Raw genomic sequence first — 12,971 nt, forward strand, 5'->3', positions numbered from 1 at the left:
GATCCCCAACAATCAAAGGTATTGTCCCAGTATCAAGATTTTGTCTCCCATGCTTTCCTAAGAGCCAACGTGCCGTGAGTGGCTATCTGGAGGGTTTGGTTCACAGGGTCGAGAGTGTCTCATTTAGTAGTTGCCGAGAGCCAGCATATCGTGAGCGGCTGCTCAAAGGGCTTAGTTCACAAAGCCGAGAGTGCCTTAGTTGGTTGTACCTGTAAGACTTAGGAGTGGTGTTAGTATTATGCATGAGAATAATTATGAAGTTACTTGAGAGCAGGACAACTTGAACCACCAACCTGAGGCTTATAGCCCACTTACCTACAACCATGGTATCACTTGGGCTACGTAACTTCATAGATGTTCTCATGCACAATGCTAACAACTCTCCCAACTCTTGCAAGTGCCACCAACCAAGGCACTCTCAACTCTGTGACCCAAGCTCTCTGGGTAGCTGCTCACGGCACGTGGTTCTCAGCAGAACACAAAAAATAAAATTCCAACATGGAAACAATACTTTTAATTATTGGGATTCAACCCATTACTTAATAAATAACAATTTAAAAACTTCTCTAAAAATTAAACCAAACTCATTCACCATGACACTTTGGAAGTATCTAATGATTGTAGTCAGTATATGCGATTGGCTACAAGCTTTTGGAGTTCCAAAATAATTGTGGAAAAAGTTATTTAAATCCTAAGGTCATTATACCATAGCTTTTTTCTTTAAAAAAAATCCTATGTTAGCATCATCTTTAAAAGTGGTCCATGAAGTCGAAACTGGTCCTCAATATCTATGTAATTTCATGATGATTCAAGATTTTTACCCTCTTAATATCCATCTAACATTATTTGATTTCTAGGATTCAAGTTTAAACAAACAATTTTTTAATAAATACCCAATCTAATATATAACTAGTAAAATTATCGCAATTGATGATGAGATTAACTATTTTCATCAATAAATTATTGGTTTAATTTGCGATTTAGCCTCAAAAGTCTCACGTTTGTATTTAAACTTTTGTTGTCTCAATTTGATACTTAAAGTATGTTTTTGTTATATTTTTAGCTAATTTTCTGCCAGACATTAAAAAAATTTACTGTCAATCACAAAGCGTCACTTACTATCTTTATGTAAAAAATAAATATTTTCTTTTAAATAAATGTATATACACATTAAAAATATAAAAATAGAAATAAATATATAAAATGTTCAAATATATATAAATAAAATCTAGAAAATATATATAATTTATTAAATAAAATTTGCAAAAAAAACACTATAATTGATAAGATATTAGCTGAAATTAAAATATTATTTCAGAAAATGTAAAAAATTGTTAAAATTTTAAAATAATTTAAAAATATTTTTTATAAAATTCTAAAATTGTATTTAGATTTCAATTTTTTGCAATTACTTGAAATTTAAATGCATTTTAATTTTTATATATTATTTTGACTTCTTAAAATTTATAATTATATATTTTATAATTTTATAATAAAAATATTTATTTTTAAACTTTTAAAAATTTATTTTATATATTATATATGATTTCTTTTATATTTTTAATCAATACAATATATAATACTAAAAATAAAAAGGTAATGCTCAGTCAACGACCGGTCAAAAGCTGGTCAAAGTCAAAAGTATTTTCTAATATTTAGGTATCAAATTGGGACAAAAAAATTTAAGTACCAAAGTGAAAAAATAGGTATACTTCAAAAGCTAAATCGTGAATTAGAGTTAAATTATAAAGTAAGAAGCAATTTAGTTTCTATCAAAATAAACAAGGCAATTGAAACTAAGTAAATAAAGGCAATTGATGTGACCATTACTAAATGTTAATGTGATTATATATTAAGGTTGTTTAAATAGAATCGGAGTGGCCCATCGAACTGATTGAACCAAAAATCGACTAGAGTATTTGTTTAAAGAAGGGTATTGAACTAGTTGACTTAGGAACTAGTATGGTCCGGTCAAAAAACCATTTGCATCAGGCAATTGAATTGGATTTTTAATTTTTTTTATAAATTTTTTAATGATTTATTTAATTGAGTTGATCTGGTTTTGAAAATTTTAATATATATATATATATATATATATATATATATATATAAAAGTAACTACTTGTAGAAGAACAAATGGTTGAATTATTTTAAAAAATAGCTAAAGTAAAGAAACCTTATAAAATATTCTACAAATTCAAAAATTCATAAAACAATTTTGAAATTTCAAAGTTTTGGAAAATGAAAATCTAAAGAAGTTCTTTAAATCATTATAAAAAGGGACAAATTTAAAACTATAAATTTAAAAATTATGTGTGAACTTTAATTTAATGTACAATATATAACACTAACTGATGGTTTGACTAATTTGACCATTGATTTGGTTTTGAAAATTTTGATATATATATATATATATATATATATATATATATATATATATATAGCTACTTGTAAAATAACAAATTGTTGAATTATTTAAAAATAACTGAAGTAAAGAAACCTTATAAAATGTTCTACAAATTCAAAAATTCATAAAACAAATTTGAAATTTCAAAGGTTTATAAAGAAGTTTCAAAGTTTTGGAAAAAAATCTAAAGTTCTTTAAATCATTATAAAAGGGATAAATTTAAAATTATCGTGAACTTTAGTTTAATTTGTAATGTGATACATGAATTTGATTTATGCAATTTTAGTTTGATTCAATTCTCTTATATTATCTGGCGCAATTATTTTCATGTTTAATACTCACGAAAGCAAAAACATGTTATTTTAGGTCATGGATTTAAAAGTTACTATTTAAGTTAAGACTAAAATTTTAAAATCCAAAAAGTATAGGGGCAATAAATGATCAAATTGGGGAACATGGACTAAAGTCACAACTTGTGGATTATACGAGACAAATAGCATAATTTGACCTAACATATTTAATTACTACCATTTTAATCATGTTTGAAATTTCAAAATTCAAAACGCGTAAGAAATAAAATTGACCAAATTAGAGCACACGAACTAAATCTACAACTTATTTATATAAACTAATAGAAGAATTTCACCAATTTCAAATTGATATTTGGGTATTTGTTATACCAACCTATTTGGGTTTGAATAGTGTTAATATCTAAATTTATTTTAAAAAATATGAAAATGATAATTGAGAGTCTAAGAGAGTTCTCACTCCCTAGCTCATCAATGAAGATCATATCACTTGAGGAAATACATTTGGAAGATTGGACCAAATCACTTGAATTTTGAATTGAATTGGAACGTTATATTCTTAGATGTCAAGAGTCCATATTTACCTTGTACATTATTATCATATGGCTTAAATATAAGTTTGGCGTATGAACTTGTGCACTTCTCTCAGATTGACGCTGACAATTTTTATGTCTTAGGTTGGTATCTAATCTTCAACTAATTTGATACTTTTTTTAACAATATTAAATTTGGGACAAATGGCAATATTAGACAAATACACGTGTCATTAGTACCATCAAAATGATGTTTGAATATAAAAATTAAATAAAAATTATTGAAAAATTTAAAAGTATATATATAAATAATAATGAATACATAAATAAAAAAACATTACAAAATAAAAACATATAAAAAGTTGCTTCATCTCATCTTGGTTTGTTCATCTTCATCTCTTAATATTCTTCATTTTCAAAACTTCATTTCTTTCTTCAAAAACCCATAACTTAATCTTCAATTTTGCTTCGTCACCATTATCACTCCAAACAACTCAGAACCAAAATAAAAAGACATTTCAGATTCGGACTCAGAACTCAAAACTTTGCAAATTGGAACCCAAACCCAAAAAAGTCAAAATAATCTAGAACCCCAATATCAACTTTTTTTGGTAAAATACTCGGTCAAATCTACAAAATCCACACATAAATGTTTATACAAAATTCCACGGAACCATCAAGACAATCGCAAAAATCAAATTTGAGAATTAAAATTCGACTTTGATATACCTCAGTATATGGGATGCCCAGAAAATTGTAAGCACAAGACCAAGAGAGTATATTGTTTCTGTGATATGCATCCTTTGGCCCTTCAGCCCACTCCCAGTCCCACAAGCAGATTCCCTAGCCTGTGGCGGAGATCGAAGTTTTGAAAACCCAAGGATCAATCTTTGATTTTTTCGGCTTTGAAGAGATTTCCTTGGAAATACAAGGCAGGATTTGAGACGAGGTTGAAGAGAGAAATATTTTGGTGGTAGGATCGGCCGGAGAAGGCCATGGATGGCAGTGGTTAAGGTATGAAGAAAGAAGAGAAGGGAGAAGATGAAAGAGGAAAAGAAAAAAATAATAAGGAAAAAAAAAGTTAATGAAGTGAGAAAAAAAAAAGGTTTTTTTGTTATTTTGATTTAATTTTTGGTAACTTTGTTAGTTTATAACTTTTTTTTAAATTTTATTTAGTTTTTAATATTTATTGATTTTTTATAATTTTTATAATTTCTAATCTATTTTAGATTTTTTAAAACATTTTAAAATATTTTTAAAATGATTATATCATTCATTGGCATGTGGCATAATTTCATAAGGCCACATGTCTCAAACTTAACACCATTAAAAAAAGTATAGTGGACAAAATGAAAATTTGAGTACCAACTTAAAACAAAAGAAAACTTAAGTACCAATTTAGAAAAATTGGACAAATTTATGTACCAAATTTATATTTAAGCCTTTATTATATTTCATTCAGCATTTATAATGGTTGTTTTATAGGATTGATATAGATCTTCTTATGTTATCAAGTCTCGAAATATCCTATATAATTAAGAGAATGATATATGTTATTGTATTTAGAGATTGAGCACTTAATCTATTCTAGTAAGGAACTTTGCTTTGTCACTGTATTTTGATTGTAAAACCTTTTGTGGTGTGGTTTTACTTGCTTAATTTATAGGGGTGAATTTAGTTATGAGAGTATCATTCTTCAAGGTGCAAATGTGAACAAATTCTCACAGGTATGTGATAGATTTAGGATCATTTATTGTAAGTATTGAAGATTGTGAATATTTTTCACTAAGTTAGGCTCTACAAATATAAAGAAACCGAATTGCATAAACAAACTTTGTGTCCCCTATTTATTTTCTGGTTTACGGAAGTGCTCACTTTTTTAGCCACTCTTTCACTCAGCAATTGTTTTAAAGCTTAAGGATGATTTGATTATTCAAATTTAACATCTATTTATATCTTTATTTTTTATTAAAAATTTATTCAATAAATATGAGTATGTTATAAAATAAAAAGACAAAAAGTAAAGAACAAAGAAAATAGGAGAGCAAAAGAGAGAGCGTATTTTATTGATCAATAGGAATATTTCTATTGTAACATCCCAAAAAACGGGTTAGAAGAAATTGAGTAGTGAAACCAAGGGTGATTATGTCTTGAATTTGAGTTAAGGTTGCAAAATTATAATAAGTAAATTGATCTGGTTTAGTGATTAAGTGTTTTGGTTTTGTATGTGAGGTTCTAGGTTCGAATCTTGTTTCTTGAAAATTTTGTTATTTTTGCCTAAACCCTTTGAACAATTGGGTTATAAAATATTTTTGAATGAGCATGTTGGTTCAATGGTTAAGTATCTGTAAACTCTTTGGTTTTGTGTTTGAATATCTGTGCAAGCATTAAGATTTTTTTTTTTTTTGTTTCCTTTGAGAGTTAGTTTTATTTTTTTTAAACTAACTAAAATTCTTGATTTTAAAATATGTTATTTTCACGTTTAGTTCACCCCAACATTCTATTAATGTTTCTTTGTTTTGCTTCTTCGTTCTTTTTTTTCTTTTCGTTCTTCCGTTAGTCTGGTGTGGGATTGTCGAAGAATTGGATTGTTCTTGTTCGATTGAAAGGCTATAGCATAAGTTTCGTCGTTGTTTTCTTCTGTTACTGATTGATTTTGTCTATACCTTATCGAGGTTTAAGTTACTATTGTTTCATTCGGAACCCCCATTAAGTATTCGATTGATTTTGCTTTTAGGCAAAGAGGTTGTTAATCAAGATCCTCTAGCGTTTTAAGTTTTGTGTTGTTGATTTCATGCGAGGGTAAGTGTTAGTTTTTATTTCGAGATTTTGCGTCGAAGTCCTTCGACGTAGTTTCGATTTTGAGTGCTAGTTAGCGATTTGATTTGATGAGTTCTTTAATTGATCATTTGAACATCGCTTCTAGGTTCTGGTATCGTCATTGTTGATTCTACATCGAGATTGTATCAGGAGGGTAAACCGAAACCCAAATTTTTGTAATTTGCGAATGTCGAGAAACATGGCCTTCGATGCCATACGGGCGTGTGTCGGGTCGTATGGTAGATCGTGTAGGCACTATTTTGACCAACACGGCTAGGGACACGGATGTGTGTCTAGGTCGTGCTCGAGACTGTTTTGCATTAAGGACACATGGGCCAGGGACACGGGCATGTGTCCAGGCCGTGTGAGAGGATTTGGGGATTTAGTCACACGAACGTGTACTAGGCCGTGTGAGAGACCGTGTAACTCACTACTTTGGGTTACACGACCGTGTGTCAGGCTGTGTGTGATCATAAATAGGCCACACAGGCGTGTGCAAGGCCGAATGGACTACATGGGATAGCTAACCAGGGCGTGTGGGTCAAGATTCTAAAATTTTCCTTAGGACCATAATCATCGTTCAGACCAAACGTAAGCTTTCCACAAAGTCTATATGATTTGTATTAAGCTATAAACCTCAGTATTTGTTGATCCATTAGTGTATAATATGTTATCCGTATGTATGTCTATTCTGATATAAGTTAAGTAATGATGACTTGCTAATGTATAATGTGCCTCTGTTTAGATGCGTTAAAGTATGTGTCTTACCCAGGTACGTTTCATAATCTGTTAAGTTTGTTGGTGCACCTCTGCGTCACTCTGTTGATTAAGAATATGTGATATATGAATGTGTTAAATTGATTGATATTGATTCTGGTTCTGATTTATAACCATGCATGCGACTTCATGGAAAATATGATATGATTTGTTAAGGTTTAATAAGTATGTTTTACAAAACATGGAATCACATGTCTACTGATTCTATTATTGAATGATAGTATGACTTACATGCTCATCACTCTGATTTTGTATATGCATGCCATGACACATTGCATGGGATTTGGGTTGATGTGAAAGGAGGAAGTTTCTGACAGTTTAATGATCTGCATTATCTAGTGGTTCGGTTGCAATATAGTGATTTGACCACATATATCTAGTCTAGCAATTGTGGTTTGACCATAATCTCAAATATTTAAACCATATATCAAGTTGATTTAATATTTAAAGATGTAGTTTTTTTTTCTACGTTGAGTCTTGAAGATTTTATCAAGAAGTAAGTAAATTAAAATCCAGTAATAGACTTTGAATCCAATCAAAATCTATTAATAGCAAACTTTGAGAGTGAATCTTATTTTCCAAGTGTACAGGTACATAACCAATGACTTTTCATACATAAGTTTTCTCTCTTGCAAGTTCTCATCAATAATATTTTTCTACATAATCTTAATTGAAAACTTATTCTGAATACTATAGAGTTTTACTCACAGTTTAAAAAAAACTTGCAACTTTAGGTGCATCCAACCGTAACGAGTTTTATATAGAATTACAATATTTTATTGCTCATAAGTATATCTTTCACAGTCAAATATTTTGCTTTGAACCCCTTAATGGGGATGATGACAAAAAAAGATCACAAAGATAGTCACAATCAGTTCAATATAATAACAAGAGTAATCAATAACTTAATCGTCCCTCCTTTTTTTTCATTCTGTTAAAATAGATATTTATAACAATAATGATTCATATGAAATATAATCTTTTCTTCATTCACAATCTCAATATAAGATCCATTACAGTGAATATCTTTTAAAACTAATGGATTAACCATCACAAATTTTGTGTTTTTTAAATATTGATATATTAGCTCTTCTAGAGCTTTCAACTAATTTTGTTCTAACAAATATTGGAATAATATTTGTTAGTTTCAGACAAATAAGATAAATATTTTCTATCCGTAATGATAGAATTCATTAATGCGTTCTCATATCTTTCCTCAAAGAATATTAATAGAAACAAAATATTTGAGTATACGCCACATATGTGGCCAATAATCTTTCATATCACATTGATAACATAAGTTATCTTACTCTTAAATAGTTATCTTGAGAACTCTCATTGTTCTCTTATTTATTACTATGTTCCCACTTTTAGTGGTCCACGTTTATATCTTTTATTTTCTTTATATTTGCATTCACTTCGGGGAATGCAACAAATTTAGTAGGACAGACTTCTAAACACCTCCATTGATTCTTTTATTTTATAATTACCATAGCAAACATACGTGGATTTCAATTCAAAATCTATTTATTCATGTTGTCATGATTAGTGTCCAATTCTAATAAACATGATATAATAAATAAATCATAGTAAAATATACTTGAAGATTTTTAACATCATCGTCATCACGCACATAAGGATTATATAAATTTGTTAGGATAATGATTACCCATAATGTGCAATCCTCAATTGAAAACTGAAATTGCAATAGCTCTAGAAAGCAATCGACAACAACTTTATAGTAGTAGGTTTGGAGTGGTCGTATTATAAAATAAAATAGAATCGTGTTGATAACATATTATAAAATAAAAAGACAGAAAGTAAAGAACAAAAGAAAATAGGATAGCAAAAGAGAGAGCGTATTTTATTTATCAATGGGAATACTTCTACAATACTTCTCCAAAGTTTATATTTATAGACATAATAAGTATAAATGAAATAGAACTCTATTTCTAATGACTATTAGAATTTAAAGTGTATCAAAATTTATCTAGATTTTAATGGAAATTCACTTAATAATAAAATATTTATAACAAAATATAATTTTTTTCAAATAATATAATATTTCAATAGTAAACAAATAGTAGAGAAATAAAGATAATTCCAATAAATTAAACAAATTATTGATTGGAAAACGAAGTTTCTATATAATTGAGTGTATTTTGTCCTCAAGTATTTCCAAGTTTTTGAGATTTTTGTTCTACTTTTTAAAACAAAATTTCTAAAATTATTGCATGGTCCCTGCTGGTAATATACCAATCAGATGGTCCCCTAACCTTACTTAGTCTCCATCCCTTGTTTGTCCTATGCAGGGGGGAAATTTTGGGATAAAAGATTCTCTTCTTTCTTTAAGCATTGAAAACTTGGTTAAATATTCTTAAATAATATTGGTGGTAATTTATGTAGTTTATTCAGAGTTGATGGTTCTTTTAACACGTTTGATGTTGTTTTTAGAAAGGTTTTATCTTTCGATTTTGTGAAAATCTCAAATATTTAAAAAGGTAGATTGAAGAGGTTGTAAGTTTAATAGATTGAGAGTGTCTCATTGAATTCCTAATAAAGTGACCTGTACGAGTATACCATGGGTTTAAATTCTACCAAGTACAAATATTGAGATTTCATTGGGGTGACAATATGGGCCGTGTGGTTCATCTATCACACCTTATAAGACACTTCCACTCTATTGAACTCATTAATTCTTTAAGTTGTTTCTTCAAGCACTTAGTCTCTTCGTAGAATTGGGATACAAATCTTCACTAAAAATAATACTGGACATGCGAGCGGACGAAACTTTGCAGGCTTCTGAAATGAAAATCTCTTAACAAAAATTTAAATAAACAATAAAGTATAAAATTGTACTATGTTACACGTCATAAGAATAATAATTGTACTATGTTGCATGCTATAACAATAAAAAAAAATTTTAAATCCAGCATAAATGCATATGATATATTTGATGTATTAAAAATATACATATAAATTTATATATTTTCAATAAATTAGATAACATATGTATTATGACATAGAATATAAATTTAGTTGTTGAGTTTAGGGGCATAGTTAAGGCTCGCATGGCCTCTACTCTTTAAAATAGAAAATTTTTCATTTATGCTAGTAAAGATAAAATTTCACTTTGAAAAGTGATAAAATTTAATTTAATCATTTAAAAATTATAAAGATATAAGGTATTAAAATGGAAAAATTACATTTTATTATCGTAAAACTACAATTTACTTTTGACCCCTAAAAATTTTCTGGCTTCGCTCCTAGCTAAGGTTTATATAGTTAATGTCCTCAATAATTGTGTAAGTTATTTTTAAAAATAGTTGATAATGTGTCATTGTTTAATTTAGTTAGGTGGTATAAAATTATAACTTGTAAGTGTACTTGATCCAAAATTTATCAATCAAATAATAAGAATGTATATTCTTATTAAATGGAAACATATGGCCAAAAAACAAAAAAATGAGAGAAATTAAATTGCTCTATAAAAGGCATGTTAAAAGCCAAGCATTGACAAGCCACTCTCCAATTCACCATGGCATTGATTTCCATAGATGTTCAATATTACTTTCAATGTTTCATTTGGTTCATCACTGTTGTCCTACTCCACTCTTTCATGAAAAACATTTTGAAGCATCAAGACCCCGAGCCACCGAGCCCGTTTTCTCTCCCTTTCATTGGCCACCTCCACATGGTCACCTCTGTCCTTCCAAAATCTTTCCAAGCCCTAGCTAAACGCTATGGCCCTCTCATGAAAATCCGCCTCGGTGCATCATCTTGCGTTGTTGTATCCAACGCCATTGTTGCCAAAGAAATCTTTAAAACCCAAGAACTCAATTTTTGTTCTAGACCCGAATTTGGTTCCTCAGAATACTTCATTTATAGAGGCTCAAGGTTTGTTTTAGCTCAATACGGTGATTACTGGCGTTTCATGAAGAAACTTTGCATGACAAGGCTCTTAGCCGTCCCTCAGCTAGACAAGTTCGCTGATATCCGAGACCAAGAGAAGGTGAAGCTGGTGGAGTACGTGATGAAGCGTTGTAAAGAAGGAAAGCCCTGTGATTTGAGCAGCGAGTTGACTACCTTGACAAACAATACTATCTGTAGAATGGCAATGAGTACTCGTTGTTCAGGGAATGATAATGATGCTTCTGAGATTGAAGAGCTGATTAGGACATGTTTGAAGCTTTCAGGGAAGATTAGTATTGGAGATGTGTTGGGTCCTTTGAAGGTATTGGATTTCTCGGGGAATGGGAAGAAGCTTAAAGCGGCTTTGTTGAAGTATGATCGTTTGGTGGAAAGGATCATTCAAGAACATCAAGAGAAAGCAATTAAGGGTTATTATGATGAGAATCAAGAGCAAGATTTGTTGGATATTTTGTTGGAGGTTTATAGAGATCCTACTGCTGAAGTCAAGATTTCCATGAAGGATATCAAGTCTTTCTTGCTGGTAAGTTATTATTGCTTTTAAGGTAAACTATATACCAAGGTTACTAAACTATTAGTATTTTTATGGTTTGGTCATTTTTCTTCAATAAGTTGCAAAATGTCACTAAATTATTTAAAAAATTTTATTTAAGTTACTGGATTGTTAAAATTGTTACTGCATAGCCTTCTTTATTCACATTATCACTTGCACCAATCGTAAACCTCCTTTTCTTTCTTTTCTACAATTCAGTTTTCTTTTATGAAATAACTTTGAACGTAACGAATTTACGAATTAAAATTCAAACAGTTTTCTTCTACTTGTCGATAGATACTAATCCGCCATACCAATCCTCTCGCAAGCCGGACTTTTTTTCTTAAAAAACTAAATAGCCCAATGACTTAAATAAAAACTTTTGAATAGTTCAATGACCATTTGGTAACTTTTAAAAATTAAGTAACTAAAATATAGACTTACTAATAGTTTATTCAACTTGGTGGTGTACCCTAGCTTTTATTAGGTGCTTAATTAATTAAGCCGTGAAAGTGCTGCCTCTAACTTGATAATTAATGTGCAAAAAAAGGATATTTTCATGGCAGGTACTGATACATCATCGTCAGCCATGCAATGGGCAATGGGGGAGCTCATTAATAACCCAAAAGCCTTTCACAAGCTTAGAGATGAAATCAATACAATAGTAGGACCTAACAGGCTAATCAAAGAATCTGATATCCCAAATCTTCCATATCTTAGAGCTGTCATAAGAGAAACTCTAAGGCTTCATCCTTCAGCTCCCTTGATCATCAGGGAATGTGGTGAAGATTGTACTGTGAATGGGTTCATGGTGAAAGCTAAGACCCGAGTACTGGTCAACTGCTATGCTGTCATGAGAGACCCTGATTCATGGAAAAACCCTGATGAATTCGATCCTGAAAGGTTCTTAGACAGCTCTGATGAGAAAATCGGAGAGCATCAAATGGAATTCAAGGGTCAAAACTTTAGGTTCCTTCCATTCGGGAGTGGTCGAAGAGGATGCCCGGGAGCTTCACTTGCCATGTTGGTGATGCATGCAGCAGTAGGGTCGTTGGTTCAGTGCTTTGATTGGGAAGTGAAGGGTGGTGAGAAAGTTGATTTAAACCCAGGGCCAGGGTTCGCTTCAGAAATGGCTCAACCACTTGTGTGCTACCCTATACTACGTTTTAATCCCTTCTAAGCAACACCATATTTGTGCTTGAAATCTGTAGCTGCTGAGCAAATAAAATAAATGTAAAGCCTGTAGCTTACATCTTACCAATTCCAATCACACCAGCAGCACATCAATACTATTCTCAAACAAAAGTAAATTAATAAAATTATCACTTTTGTTTGCCTTAAGTTACATTTTAGTCACTTAAGTTATTGTTTTATTATAAAATGATCACTCTATTATTAAGAAATATTACCTCTCAAACTGCAATCTGATAACTAGGGCTTTAATTTTCTTTCTTTAATTAAAATATATAATTTCTAAAATATATAATTTCTAAAAATAAAAAAAAGTATAAAAAATATTTTAAAAGCTAGAAAATGATTTGACTGGCTTTGATCGTGATGACCAACATCGATTATCAATGCTGACCGACGATTAGAATTCGTTTTCAGTCAATGTCAGCCAGTATTAGTCAAAGATGGTCAAATTATTTTTTGAATTTTTATAC

General features: G+C 30.2%; 1 protein-coding gene across 1 annotated transcript; it reads left to right on the forward strand.

Moving 5' to 3' along the window:
• Positions 1 to 10,350: 10,350 nt before the first annotated feature.
• On the forward strand, positions 10,351 to 12,648 carry LOC105786225 (3,9-dihydroxypterocarpan 6A-monooxygenase). The gene is made up of 2 exons (XM_012612567.2): positions 10,351 to 11,298; positions 11,858 to 12,648. Exons 1-2 carry the CDS (start codon positions 10,384 to 10,386, stop codon positions 12,485 to 12,487), a joined length of 1,545 nt encoding a protein of 514 aa, XP_012468021.1. The 5' UTR covers positions 10,351 to 10,383; the 3' UTR covers positions 12,488 to 12,648.
• The last annotated feature ends 323 nt before the right edge of the window (positions 12,649 to 12,971 follow it).

This window comes from Gossypium raimondii, chromosome 1, assembly GCF_025698545.1.
Source record: "Gossypium raimondii isolate GPD5lz chromosome 1, ASM2569854v1, whole genome shotgun sequence".
Lineage (NCBI taxonomy): Eukaryota > Viridiplantae > Streptophyta > Magnoliopsida > Malvales > Malvaceae > Gossypium > Gossypium raimondii.